General features: G+C 43.3%; 1 protein-coding gene across 7 annotated transcripts in view; it reads left to right on the top strand.

Annotated features, from left to right (window-relative positions):
• GALNT18 (polypeptide N-acetylgalactosaminyltransferase 18) overlaps positions 1–14,784 on the top strand; it is a 195,208-nt gene that overhangs the window by 86,278 nt on the left and 94,146 nt on the right. For all 7 annotated transcript variants that reach the window (XR_015288470.1, XM_086894579.1, XM_086894583.1 and 4 more), the window contains one exon: positions 9,580–9,746. Coding sequence is in view for 6 of the 7 variants with exons in the window: in XM_086894579.1 (XP_086750705.1) it covers positions 9,580–9,746 (167 nt within the window). In the remaining variant the exon portion in view is untranslated. The remainder of the gene's footprint in view (positions 1–9,579; positions 9,747–14,784) is intronic.

The following is a 14,784-nucleotide window of genomic DNA, read 5'->3' as shown; positions in this document are numbered from 1 at the left end:
GGACACATCCATCCACAATAATGGCTCAGTGCTGGCAGCCCAGGCAGGTTCCCCACACCCCTTAGGCTGGGGGGCAGGCAGGGCTGTGACACTGGGTGACACTTCTGACCCTGGGGGAAAGGAGCTGTGCTGGCAGGCAGTGTGCAGACTGTACCTACAGCACCCTGAGCAGTGTGCAGCTACAGCTGTTCTGCAAGTCCTGCTGTTGAAAAGAGAGCTCCTGCCCCTGACAGGAAAGTTCTCATTTGTGTGAGAGCACGTGCATGAATGCTTTAGGGGAAGAAAGCCTGCCCTGTGAGAATCTGTTTCCAGTGTAATAATCAGTTTTTGGGATTTCCAGCGCCTGGTTTTTAAGCCAAGTGCAGAAGTCACTCCCTGAGTCTGCATAGCTGCATTTCCATTCTCCTTGGGCAGCTGCTGGGCTCAAGCAGCACAGGGTGGTGGGAAGAGAGCACACAGCAAGTGACATGGAGAACAAGGCAGCCACCTTCACTGGACCTCAGTCACTTGTGGTATTTCTGTTCTGAACAGGGATGCACGAGAGCACAGATAGAGGAGCTGCCACAGTGGCTCTGGACAGTCAGCCAAGGTCTGACCAAGCTCATCAGCCTGGATTTAGCAGTGATGCTGCAAGAGTCAGCATGGCAGTGGAACCCCAGCAAAGGCTTGTGGCAGGTAGATAGAGGAGTGGAGCTCACATGGTTCTGGCTGGGCTCAGTGCTGCTCTGTCATCTGTATTCAGAACCTGTCATATGGAGTACAGAAATTTGGGAAGACAGCAATATCTGCAACTGAAACCTAAGGAAATTGATACATTGTTAGCCCCAGTTGAGAGCAGGAGAATGAAGTGATCTGCCACAATTGTGATATTACCCATTTTATATACTGGTGTGACTCAGCTTTGACCTTTCTGCCTGCAGTGCTCTGAGAATTCACATCAGCATATCTCAGTCTGTCTTTACAAGGTTCTGCAGAGAGAAAGGCCATTCCACAGGTGTAGTAACACCAAATTAAAATGTGCAGCATTTTCTAGGCTTGAGGTCATCAACATTAAATGCCATGACAAAAGCAGAGGGCAATTAGAGATTACTGAGCCACAACACAGATGGAGGAGAGGGGGAAAATCCAGCCTTGCCCTGTCCTTCAGCCTGGGTGACATGAAGAGGCAGTAGGACACATTTAGCAGTAGGGGCAGTGCACTCTGCCCAAGCCTCTGAACTCTGGCCTCTCCAGAAAAGGATCATGACATTGGATGGAAACATCCAGCAGAGCACAGCTGGGTCAAGCTGTGGCAGGTTGTCAGACCTTTCAGAAGGACCTGCTCATGCTTTAGGTACTGCAGAGTGGTTTCTGACCACTGTACAGCCATGAGCCTCCTGTGGCATTCTGAATTTGGTTCCTTTTCACTGTATTTGTGCTAGCACAGGCTGTCCCCAGCACAGTCCAAACTCATATCTTATAGGTAAATAAGAGATTAACTGCCCTGGATACTTCAGCCTCCTGAAGGAATCATCACACCCTGAAGTGGGCTCAGTTTTTGCAATACTCAGTAGACAGTGCAGGCTTTATTGTACTTTACTGAGTACTGTCTCAGCCAGGGCCTGATTTTGATTCTGTGCTGCTGCAGCTGGGTGCTGTGCTGTTCCCCACCCTTCCGTGCATCTGTTAGCCCATAACCTATCTGCATCACTGACTGACAAATAGCTTCTGGCTCTAATGAACCTGGAAGCTCTGAGGAAGGCAGTGTTGCCCTTGCTGCTTGCAGGAACAGAGGATAATAGTTCTGTGTTAGTTATAATTCTGTTGTGCTCATTACTTGTAGTAGGGCAGGCAGTACCCACAGAGCTTGTTATGAGTGAAATGTGGATGAAAGAAGCTCCTGCAGAAATTCATTATAGCAAGTTAGGTTGTTTAGGGGTCCTGAAGCTGTCTCCCAAACTCCTTCCAAGTGGTCAGATTCTACTTTGTTGGCTTGTGAATCTTTGTTTGCCTGATCCATTGTGCTGGGGCACACATGGGAGAGGGAGGTAATATTCTCCTGTGTTTATGTGAGGAGCCAGGGAGGCGACACAGGAAAGGTTCACAGCAGGATCCCAGCACAGGAGCTGTTTCAAAGGGTTTGGCTCCTGCACAGACTGTCTGACACCAAGAAACCTGGCCAGTAAATGCAAAGCAACCTTTCCAGCCACTGTAACTGGCTGGGTGAAAGCAAAGACACAAAAAGAAAGCAGCAAAGGCAAGAAGGGTGGGAGGCAAAAGAAGCATTTAAAGCTCAGATATTTTAATTCTTCTGAGATGGTTTTAATTCTTTGGAGACCATTGCTATTGTCAAATAGCATGGTATAGCATATGGCTTGCAGCAGGTTTGCTCTTTTCCTGGCTGAAAGTTTGTCATCTAGAAAAGTGCAGAGGAGAGGTCCTGCTTCCTGTGCAGAGAAGGGCTTTGGCTGTTTTGTAAGCACTTCTAAACAATTCATCGCTCCCAAACTGGTTATTTAGAGGCTCAGTTTGGCAGGGGACAATGGCAGAAGCCTTGAAGACATCAAAATTAGGTTTGTGGTAAAGTGGGCCCAGACAGAGCAGGCAAGAGGTCCCCTGCATGCAGATGGGACTGCAAGGAAATAAAATCAAGCATTGGCTGGTTGAGGAGAGCGATGTGGTTTGGGACAAAAGTTGTTTATGTGTGTACATCTGTCCAAAATGTCCATCAGTCTTGTGGTGGTAAACACAATCCTGGATGCATCAGACTTATATAATTATTTTCTTGTATTAAAGCTGATATAGGAAAAATGTATAATTTCAGAGTGTGATGTTCAGGCTGGGTATTTGCATGTAATCTCTACTCCCCAAAAGGCAGCTCCTCCGTGCTTGCATTCCATAAACCTTTTCCCCCACGTGTCCCTGTGAAACAATTCTGTTCTGCTGGGTTTATGTTAGTGATGGACATGGCTCCTTGCTAATTTCTGACCAAGTTCTTTGGTTGCAGCTGGTAAAAGAGAACATTAATACTGCTTGTTGGTTTTGATGTTTCAAATGAATAATTTAAAAAGAGCAAAAAAGCCTGTAATGTATTGTTTTGGACAGAAATCCTAAAATTACCGAAGTATTCAGCATTCTTGTTGAATACCTCATGTTTAATGCTGTCATATTTCATGCTCTCTTTTACTTATCTCTCTACCTCTCACTCTTCTGTTTCCTCACCTTTTCCTTGGAGTGGTTCCAGCAGCAGTGTGAACTGCCTGAGCAGCCACCCCTGGGATGCTGAGCTGAGCTCTGGTTTTCCTCTTGGCATGTACCTGCTCACACAGCTGCTCTGCAAGTGTTTCATATCCCTGGCACATCTGCCATATCACAAATATCACAAATACCACACTTGCCACAAACCTGCTGCAGCCTCCAGGCTGCTCTAAGAGCCCAAGCTGATGATGATGTACATGTGCACAGAAAAAAAGAGATTTTTATACGCTGTCCAATGCCAGCCTGCTCAGCATAGCCCAGTTAGCACTTAAAATACTGGTAATAGCAAAAAGAGAAATGAAGTATGATCACATAAAGAAATTATAAACATAAACACATAAATAGTTCTGCAGGAGTTCTTACTCAGTTCTTTCATAGAGTTTTAGTGCTACTTATTTTACTTAAGCCAGAATGTTTTGGTTTTTGTTTTTTACTCCCATTTATTTTGAACTTCTGCTTGCCATTTTGGCTGTGGACAAAATGTTCTTGAAGAATGTAAAATTCTGTTTCTGTTTGTGCTTCTGAGAAATTCTTACCTGTTGGAACTAAAACTTATTCCCATGTATGTCCCCAAAACAACACTTGAACCCCAAATGTTTTTAGTAACATCCTTATTGCATCCTGTGTAAAACAAAGCAAACAAAAATCATGGAATATATGCTGTATTGTTCTTTTCTAAACAAAAACATGGGGTTTTTGCTATTGTTTGATATGATAGTCTTGGCGAAAGTTTTTCAAAGTTTGCAGAAAATAATTTCTGCTCGTAATTTATGTACATATTTGTAGAAGGTCTGAAAGATAAGTTATTAACACAGGAAATAATTTTTTTGTTTGCTGCTTTCATGCATAGTTATACTAAACTAATTTTTAAGGCTAATGACTGGCTAAATGGAATTATCACAATGCATAGAGGAACAGAGTTGTCTTTCTTGTGGACAAATATTTGAAAGAAGCCTGATAATGTATGCTGCCCTCCATTTCCCAGAGCTGTGCTTGAAATAGAAACCAGGAGTTTGTGTAAATTTCTGTAACCATGGCAACCTGTACTTTAGCGCTATTAGCCCGGTGTAATTGAGCGGAGCGGGGCGCTCGCCGCAGGCTCTGCCTTTGCTGGAGCGATGCTCGCTGTCACGGCTCTAAATGCTGCTGGGGAAATTGGGGGAAATTCCTGTGGATTGTTGGTTTGGGGCGAGAGGAGCAGGTCCGGCCGGGATGGACCCTTGGCCATTGCTCCGCATCTCGTGGTTGCCAGGCAACCCCTCCCTTCTCTGAGCATCGTGGGGCTGGGCTTCCCATCCCAGCGCTCCCTCTCCATCTTGGCCTTGGACACTCACACCCCTGTCTGGAGCCATTCCTCATTCATTCCCATCACTCTGGGGTTACACACATCACTCTGGAGCCATTCCTTGTTCATTCCCATCACTCTGGAGTTACACACACCCCTCTGGAGCCATTCCTCATTCATTCCCATCACTCTGGGGTTACACACATCCCTCTGGAGCCATTCCTCGTTCATTCCCATCACTCTGGAGTTACACACATCCCTCTGGAGCCGTTCCTTGTTCATTCCCATCACTCTGGGGTTACACACACCCCTCTGGAGCCATTCCTTGTTCATTCCCATCACTCGGGTTACACACACCCCTCTGGAGCCATTCCTCATTCATTCCCATCACTCCGGGGTTACACACACCCCTCTGGAGCCATTCCTTGTTCATTCCCAATCACTCTGGGGTTACACACACCCCTCTGGAGCCATTCCTTGTTCATTCCCATCACTCTGTGGGGTTACACACCCCTCTGGAGCCATTCCTTGTTCATTCCCATCACTCTGTGGGGTTACACACCCCTCTGGAGCCATTCCTTGTTCATTCCCATCACTCTGGAGTTACACACACCCCTCTGGAGCCATTCCTTGTTCATTCCCATCTCTGTGGAGTTACACACACCCCTCTGGAGCCATTCCTTGTTCATTCCCATCACTCGGGTTACACACACCCCTCTGGAGCCATTCCTCATTCATTCCCATCACTCTGGGGTTACACACACCCCTCTGGAGCCATTCCTCATTCATTCCCATCGCTCTGGAGTTACACACATCACTCTGGAGCCATTCCTTGTTCATTCCCATCACTCTGGGGTTACACACACCCCTCTGGAGCCATTCCTTGTTCATTCCCATCACTCTGGAGTTACACACACCCCTCTGGAGCCGTTCCTTGTTCATTCCCATCACTCTGGGGTTACACACACCCCTCTGGAGCCGTTCCTTGTTCATTCCCATCACTCTGGAGTTACACACACCACTCTGGAGCCATTCCTTGTTCATTCCCATTACTCTGGGGTTACACACATCCCTCTGGAGCCATTCCTTGTTCATTCCCATCTCTGTGGAGTTTGATTCCTCACAACACTTGGTGTAAGGACAATGATAGACGTGAAAAGGCACAAGGGCTCTGCATTATGTGCAGGATCTGGGGCTGATTCTGATTTGATTAAATAAGAAAAAAAAGTAGGTAATTTTCATTGTCATCAGCTGATGTGAAAAACAATGTAGAGAGGAAAAAGTTTTTTTAAATACTACAGACACACTGAAAAACAAGTTAGTTTGAGCTGGAAATAAAGATAATGAGTCTGAATGGAAAAGAAAACATGAACTCAGCTCAGGAATGTAACCTCATTGAAAATTAGTCTTCTTGAAAAGACTAAAGAAGTTGGACAAAACAGGAGTCTAATTCTATTCTCTCCTTTCATCTGTAGTTATCTTTAAAGGCATGGTGATGCAAAAAGGGAATCAAGTTACATCCACAGGATTAAAAGCTTTGCTCTTGTCTGTACAAGTTGCCAGCAATGAAAAATTCTTTGCGGAGTGATAAAAATTGCAAATATGTGAGATGTAAATGAATGTGGGTGGGAAAACCAATGCAGATAGTTTATTTTAAATGGATGGAAGACTCATCAGAAGCAGAACTTCTCTCTGAGCATTTCAGGTTATGCATGCAGCTATGGCAGGGCAGCAGTGTATTGGGGTCTGTTTTGTCATCTGGAACCTTTTTTGGAATTGTCTGGAATTTCTCACTAGTTCCTTGCAATGCTATTTTATATTTCTCTCAAGCTCAGCTTAATTGACAGAGGAGAAAAAACCGCCCATGTTTGAGGAAACAACTTCTTTGAACTATTTTCACTATATTTTTATTGCCATTCAAAGTATTTTCAAAAATCCCTTGAAGTTTTCCTTAATTTAATGGGTGCCATATCTTACGAGATAGAGTTTCATTTTTTGCTAGAATTTCATTTTATCTTCTTTGCACATTGTTATGGCTGAAGATAGCAAATATTACCATGCCTAACGCTGTCAGCTAAAAGATAGATTTGCTGTAGATTTGTTTGCTGGACCATTTTATATCTCTTCATTTTGGCTGCAAGCACATCACTAAAATAATGAGCATTGTAGCTTCTTTAAAGGGTAATACTGAAGATTATTTTTGTAGGCTTAAACCTGTTAACTAGTTCATTGTCTATTTGAAGACAAATTTTCAAAACTTGGATGCATACACACCATTTGGCATGAACAGGTCTGTTCTTCAAGGACCTGGATCTGTAATGGTTCTTCAAGGACCTGGATCTGTAATGGTTTTAGCATCTTTTGGAATAAACTGAGTGCCAGTATTTCAGAATTCTAATGTGATTATAAGTACAGAGGCCTCCCAGTCACTCTGAGCCTGAAATACACACACTAGAAATCCTTTTGTCAGATGCCACTTAAACCTGATGGTCCCTAAAACTCACATTTGTCAAAGATTCCAGGTTTGACAGTGCTCAGCCCAAGTAAATCTATGCCTGCTGCCAACTCCTCAGTTATGTGGGCTTTCAGAGATTGTTTGGCACCAGAGGTGATCTTTGTTTAAGGAGCAATTTCAGAGGTTAAAATACTCCAGGGTACAGGAGGCAGGTGTGGAAATGCTCTTTTCTCCTGAAGAAACTGTGAAAGCAGAGTGTGTCTCTAGAGCTGGGACTGTTTCACCTGGGGAAGGGGAAGCTTAGAGGGGATGGCATCAAGGCAAATATCTGAGGGCAGAGCCAGGCTCTTGTCAGCACTGCCAGGTGGCAGGACCAGAGGCAGTGGGCACAAACTGAAGCACAGCTTGTAGAGTCCCCACCACTGGAGGCATCCCAACCCTGTCTGGAGAGGGAAAATGCTGTTCCTGCACAGCTGGCTCTAGGGGACTCTGCTTGAGCAAGGGGCTGGACAGGAGGGCTTCCCAACACCCATTCTCTAATTGTATCCCAGAAAATTGCCCTGACACCTGACTTGCAGGCTCTGTGAAAATGCCTTTGTTTCTTCTGCCAAATTGTCACGAGTAAAATTGAAAAAATAAATATTACCTTGCAAAAGAAAGAAAAAAAAAAAGTGATTTCAAGAATTTTTGTGGCATTACAATCTAGAAAAGTGGACATAACCCTAAACTCCACTCTTCATGGCTTAAAATGCACGAACATCCAGTTGGAGACGTGCTGCAGGTCCTTCCTCCAAAGAAACACTGGTTAGAGAGCCTTGGTTAGAGAGCCTTGGTATCACTCCAGCTCAGTTTAATTGCTCCACAGAAAGTGGAATGACCCTGAGAAGGGGGACTGAAAATAATCACAGCGAGCTGGCTGGGAGTTGGCTCTCTGGGGAGATCAGGGAGGATGGAACTCAGCTCCCTCTGTCCTGGCTGAAGGTTTTAACTCCTGCACTGCTGGAGTTAAAGAGAAAAACACTGCTGCCTTGCACTAATGGTCTTCTGCAGCAAAAGGCAGCTCCCCTTGCCTCTTATTGCAGTGCTTTATTTCGCATAAAATGGATGCTGAAAGCTCTCTTACCGATGAATAGAGGATTAACACTGCAGTAGAAATACAAAGGAGCATCACAAAGTCACCCCATGACATATGGGACAGAAAGTTTTGGGTTGTTGCATTGCAGAAGATCAAGCCACAAGTGGGAATCAGTAAATCCAAACACCATTTTAATTATTTCCCTCTGGTATTGATGCCATGGAGGAAAAAGCTGTGGAGCTCTGTGACAATGAGGTTTCATATTTGTTTCTAAAGGGAATATGAACCAGGTTATTAAAAAATATACTGTACACTTTTTAAGACTTGAACCGTACCTTGATTTTCCAGAGTGTTTTCTGGTTTATATTTCCTTCTAATTCTTCTGCATGGTGACAGAGAGAAAAGTACCTAAAATATAAAATAGCTTCTTTAATGTGATTTCCATCAATTTCAAACCAAGGACTGAATTTAGAAAATTGGTTGACCAGCTGAATTTTGAATATTATGCTGTGCTGTCTCAGTTGGTTTGGGTGTTGTGTGTCCTATGCCCTGATTGTTTTCAGAACCTGTAAAAGCACAGAAGTAAATTAATTACCTTGATTGAACTTAATTTTTGTACAATATCCAGCACATGAAGAGGAATGCTTTTGTGATACTTCTCTGTATTTATTTGCTACATAAATTAAAATACAAAACCCTAAAATAATTTTTCTCCTTGAACTGAAGAAGAGATTTAGTTAAGGAGTCAGATTCAAGCATGATGTAAAAGTACTGAATCTGCCAATGCTTTCTGTATGCAAAAGCTTGCCTGTTAGTTGTGCTTTCCACAGTTTTCAGGGGTTCCTGGCACCTGGAGAGCCACTCAGTGTTGTAGGAGGTAGAGAAAAGCATTAACATCCATCATTTCCATCTACAAAGTCTATCTAAAAATCCTGCCAGAGTCAGACTGTACCTAATTTCATCCTAGTAAATAGTTTCAGATCTTAGAAAAAGGTAGAATTAATTCTTGTTCAGAAACATTTCATTAAAATACTAAATGTTTCACAGAAAAATAGTTAAATCCACTTACTCAATTACATTGTGGCTTTATTTCAAAAGCAAATATTTTGCTGACAGTTTAAAAAGGTGAAGTGGTAAAAGACCTTCCTACTCATATAACTGAAAGATTTGAATCCTCTTTGGAAAGAAGGTTAAAAAAAACAACCAATAAAGCACTAAGGAGCTTTAAAGTTGTGGGCAGCACTTCCATACTGCCATTTCCAGAAGCATGTTGGAATGTGGCTGAAGTTTCTATTTGTGAGAAAGGTTAGGAGAGTATTCCCCTTTCTGATTGACCCCCATGGCTGTGCTTACAGGGAAGTTTTCCGCTGTTGTATGTGGTTTTTGTGGCTGCACCACCTGGCTTTGCTTTAGTAGCAGGATGTTCTCTGGAGCTGTATCTTCCAATGTGTTCTTACAGCTGGGGGTGGATTTTGTTTGCATTGTGGCTGCCAACAATTTACATCTTTCCCTCAACCTCCCCTCCAGGTGCAGAAACCTGACGTTTCCCGAGAGCCTTCCCGAGGTGAGCATCGTGTTCATCTTCGTTAACGAGGCGCTCTCGGTGATCCTGCGCTCCATCCACTCTGCCATCAACCGCACTCCTGCCCACCTGCTCAAGGAGATCATCCTGGTGGATGACAACAGCAACAACGGTGAGAGATCCTGCTTCTTCCCCTCCCTGCCCCAGGCTGCCTCTGAAACACAAACCTTGAATTCTGGCTCCTGCTCATCCTTTTGTCCTTTCAAACCTTACCTGTGTGCTTTCTCCCTTCTCCATCCCACACTCTGCTGGGTTGGCTGGAGCTCTGCACACGTGGGAATTGTTAAGAGTGTGTACAAAAGACAGGATGTTTGAGGTGTCTGCTGGGCAGAGCTTTGAATGGAACAATAGATCAGACCTAGCAAGTTTTACTCTTAGCGCTTTGGAGTGTTTTCAAGCTCAGGTGCTTTTTTTCCACTATATGGTTCCACGTGTGTACTCTCTGTTTTGTATAAAATGTCTTTCTGTGGTTCTTTGGCTTCTCCTTTAGATTTCCAGCTCTCCTCTCCTGATGAGCAGCCCTTACCTTGCTGCTTCTCTGCCATGCTCACGTGTTGCTCTCCATGCCCTGGAGGATTGCACTGCCCATCCCTGATGGTTCAGTGCTTGTCAGGGTGTTTGTCAGAGCCCATGCTATGCACTCTTTACAAGTCTTATTTTCCAGCAACTTTAGGGATGAAATTTTAGTAAGCACAGAGTGCTGAACTTAAAGAAAAATTCTTTTTTCTATGCTGGGGGGTTAGTTCTGAAGTGCTGAAATACAAGGAGAATCTGGATTGGTTGTGTTGAAGGAAAAAGCTGAACTAAGGGCTTCTCTTATCCTTGCCATCACAACTGCTGCTGTCTGGCTGTGTCCCTGTAGCTAAATCCTGTGACTTGTTGCTGATGGGTCTCAGATTTGTAGACAAGAAACTTACTGGGAAGCAAGTAAATAGGTTCCCCACCCCGGGCTATGCACATCCTATCTTCTTCTGCAGACAATGAATGAATGAAGGAAAATCCACAATCCTGGCTCTTTAAAGTACACACAAAACTCAACAAGTTGGTGCTAAGTTTTGTCCTCTCCCTCATGCAGCACCTGGCAATTTGATAGGAAAGAGCACAACATTGAAATGCAGCTTTGACTGGTGGCCTTGGCTGCAATTGTATGAATCCACTGCTGCACCTTTCAAATGGGAGCTCAAAGAACCTGAGTAGCTGCAGGGCCTGAGGTCTCTGGACATTGATAAACTGGCCACAAAACAGACATAAAAGGAGAGCAGCAGTCTGGTGGGAAAGCAGTGGCTTTGGGCTTTGTGCTAGTGCCTGGCTGTCGGCAGTGGCTGCAGAGCAGAGTCACAAGCAGCAGCAGCAGCTCCTCAGAGCCTGTCTCACCACGACGAGCTCGCTCACCAACACTTTGCACTGTGCTCTACAGACGTGTCACTCCTTTTCATTATTTGCTACCTGAAATAGATCAGAAATCACAGGAACTACTTTTTCTTTCAGGAAAACCTGTCCAGCCACATTTTTTGTTAGTACCAGTATTGGTATTGTACTGTATAATATTTTTATGATTTTCAGGCTTGCCTCTCTTCCCTCCACTGTTTTAAATCCTTGGGTTCCTGGCCCCAAGCAGGGAGACAGAAATTGAGAGGAAGGTAACCTTTGGTTTGGCTGCCTTGCCTTGGTGTTACATGTCATTTTATACAAAATCACACTGTGCAGAGCTATAGTTAGCCTCACAGAAAAATTCAAGCCTCTACAGGATTTTATGCTACCCCTCTAACCCTTTCTCTGGCGTCTCTTCCCTGCAGAAGTAAATTAGATTTCAGCAGTCCTCTTTATCCCATAATGTATGCTGAAGACCTGGTAATAGGCATATATTTGGAGCAGATGGATGTTTGGAACGGGAGCGATTGCAAAGATGATTTATGGGCTTTCCTACTATTAGTTTAAATCTTGAAATATTTATTTTGAAACTTATTTTTCCTTTTACAATATTCTGTTTTCCATTTTTTCTCCCTTTAGCATTGCTGAGATGAATCCCTTGTATTTAGTGTCATTCTGTGTTTTTGTTAGTAGCTCTTTAGCTTGTGAGTGTTGCTGCTTGTAAGGTAAGTGGGTTACTCTGGCTTTTTCCCTGTGATGTTTGCTGAGGGGCAGACACGGGGTGTGTGCTGGCAGTGGGCTCCAGCTCTGCTTCCCACGGGGATCTGTCACAATCCTCATTATCAGTGCTGTTCTTACTCTCAGCCTTTTGCCAGGGATGGCAGCTTCTCTTGATGCAAGATTTCCGTGTGTGGTGCCACAGCCGTGGGCTGCACGGGCAGGAAACTTCCCACTGTGGGGAGTGACTGAAGGAAAAAGGGAGACCAGGGATCTGTAAGTGCCCAGGCACCTCTTAATGGGTCCCCAATTTCTGGAGATGTGCATTTTGGAAAAGGGCAGTGCAAGAACTAGATGAGGTTTTTTTAACTTCCAGAAGGCTGGTTTCAGAAACCATTAATTCAAGTGCATGGCCAAAGTCTGTACATTTGTCCTGAACAATATGTGCTCCAGTATTTTATTTCTTGTACTTCAAGGTTCGTCAAGCAAATTATGTTTCTCCCAATTATGTTTCGGGAGACCTCAGTTAATCTCTGTGTGAAGTTTCCCTTTTTAAAAATAAATGTTTGGAGTTAGGAAACTGTGAAGATGCCAGTGTGTTCCACTTGAAAGCAGGAAATAGATTTTGCAGGTCCTAAAATTATGATCCTTTATTTAATAAAGCTGTTTGCATGGCTCAGTGTTGTATTTCACCATACCATCTTTTCTGGTAGAATTCTGATGAAGATTGCTCTGGATTGTTTCACATATGCAGATAGGTACATTAGTAGTAGAAATTAATTTAATTGAAGGATAAAAAGGCACATTTTAGTGCCTACCTGTGTACTGTATAACAAGAACAAAAGTTTTATTAAAACAAGCCAAATACCAGTGTTGTTTATTTGTGTCTCACTTGGGTCTTAGTCATGTTGGTGTCTAAGCAACTGCACAGATTTCAGATGTTTACTGTATTTTTAAGTGTCAGATCAGAATCTTTCCTTTCTCCTCAGTAGTGTTGTTTGCTTTGCAGAGATAATGTATGTATAAGTTTACAATTTGGCAATATAATTTTTTACTTATTTTTTCCTTCAAAAGCAGCAGAATTAGGTTTTTATTTTCAGAGGAGAGGCCTAAAATAAAGTGACCACACCCATGAGTGCTGCGGGTTAATGAAACATATTTAGAAGCATTGCCTGAGCTGGAGACTGCTGGCATTGTGGTTTATTTGCCCCTGGTTTGTGGCCTCTGGCGACAGAGTGGTGACCTGTGCCACTGGAGCCCTGGCTTGGCTTTGGAGTCTTTTTGCTGGCATTGAGCAAAACATTACAAAGTACCCCTTGAAGGTATTTTCAGGTGATTTGAAATCTCTCTAAAAAAGCTCTTTGTGAGCCATGATGAGTTCAGCTTCACGGGGAGGCAGTGGGCATTTCTGTGTCCAGAGTATGCCTTGCAAAATGCAGCACTAGAGCAGTAATTATCCTGCCCTAGGACATTTTTATTTCACATTACAATTAGTAATTTTGCAGTAGAGGCTCAGATTTTGCAAGGTTCCTTCCTTTTCCTTGAAGCATTACTTATGAATGAAATATTCCTACATGTTCAGTGTAATGATTCTCATTTTGTCCTGAGATTGCCGTGAATACAGCTATTGAACTGCAGTAATAATGCTGGATGTCACAGGATGTGAATTCTACGTCTTGCAGTGCTGAGAATTAGCACAGACTGTAAAAAGTGGGTCAGGTGTGACTGTATCACCTGTGAGAGGTTGTCCTCAAAACAGTGACTGAAAAGAAACTTTTCAAAAAGCATCCGGAGCTTTTCACTAAAAAGCTGTATTTCTTTGGTAATTCTTAAGAGATATTTGGGAAAAGAAGGTTGTCTGATTTTTTATTTTTTTTCTTTACAAAAGCAGTGATAAATAAACCTCAAGACTACTGCTCAAATGCATGCTGGATTCCATAGCACAGAATAATTTGAAGATGGCTTGTAGATCACACAACTATGAAAAACCTATTGATATCAATCTCCTAGGGAAAACCTTTGGTCTTGCTTTCTTTCTCTTTGGATTCTTGTTCTCCCCTTACCTGAGTGTCAGGAAAGTTCCAAGACAAACAGAAACATCTGAAAACAAGGAAATAGGCCAACTTTATCCAAACCTCATTCATTTTTGGGCTGTGGTTTATACATTGAAAAGGCTTTACTTTATCTGCCTAGATTGATTCTCTGCATTGGTTAAAGGTCTTGATGCTGAAATGGTTCTTGCAGTCTTTACACAAGCAAGCTCTCACAAGGGTTGTCAGGGATTGACATCAAAAGAGGGCTGTGCAGTGCTGGTTTGGAATCAGATGCTAAAAAGCATATATTTATGTATAGAGCAGGAAATCTGTTCCCACTGTGGATTTGAGAACAACATTGGCTGTTGTTACAAACTCTGCATTTTACTTTAGTAACGTTTAGCGCTGCAGCTTGAATTAATGAAGGCAGTTCTTGGAGCATGTGTCTGCTGCTGTGTGTTGTGTGCTGCTGCTGGGGATGCATCTGAAAAGGTGCAAGAAGGAAATAACCAGAGGCAAACCCTCGTCCTCTGGCCATCTGTTCCAGCCACCAGCAGAAGTTAGAGCATAATGTTCTTATTCAGAGACTGTCCTGGCCATGCAGATCAGAGTTCTGGTGGAAAAAATAGGAACCACTAATGTAAACAGACTGTGAGATTTTTATGGGGACACTGAGTCCTGGAGATGATGTCCTAGCCTGGCTGCAGACTGTTGTCTCCTCTTACTTGTCAGTGCTTGTGAGAATGAATTTGGTTCCTGCTTTAAAGGGGAGAGGTTGTGGAGCAGGATATCAAAATGAAATGGGAGAGAAGAAAAGCACACTGCTGATGAATAAGGCCATTTGTCCCAATTATTCTTCCCCCTGGTTTGGTTGGGTTTTTTTGTGGTTTATGTTTGTTCTTGTTATTTGTTTGGGGGCTTTTTTGGCTGTTTGTTTGTTTGGGGGGTTTGGTTGGTTTTTTGGTGGTGGCAGTGGTGGTTTTATTGGTTTGTTGTTTTGGGTTTTTTTTTTTTTAATCACTCTTCACA

The sequence above is a fragment of the Cyanistes caeruleus genome, chromosome 6 (genome assembly GCF_971803275.1).
Source record: "Cyanistes caeruleus chromosome 6, bCyaCae1.hap1.1, whole genome shotgun sequence".
In the NCBI taxonomy this organism is placed as follows: Eukaryota; Metazoa; Chordata; class Aves; order Passeriformes; family Paridae; genus Cyanistes; species Cyanistes caeruleus.
The sequence above is the reverse complement of the archived record's forward strand: the minus strand, read 5'-3'. Positions and strand labels throughout refer to the sequence as shown.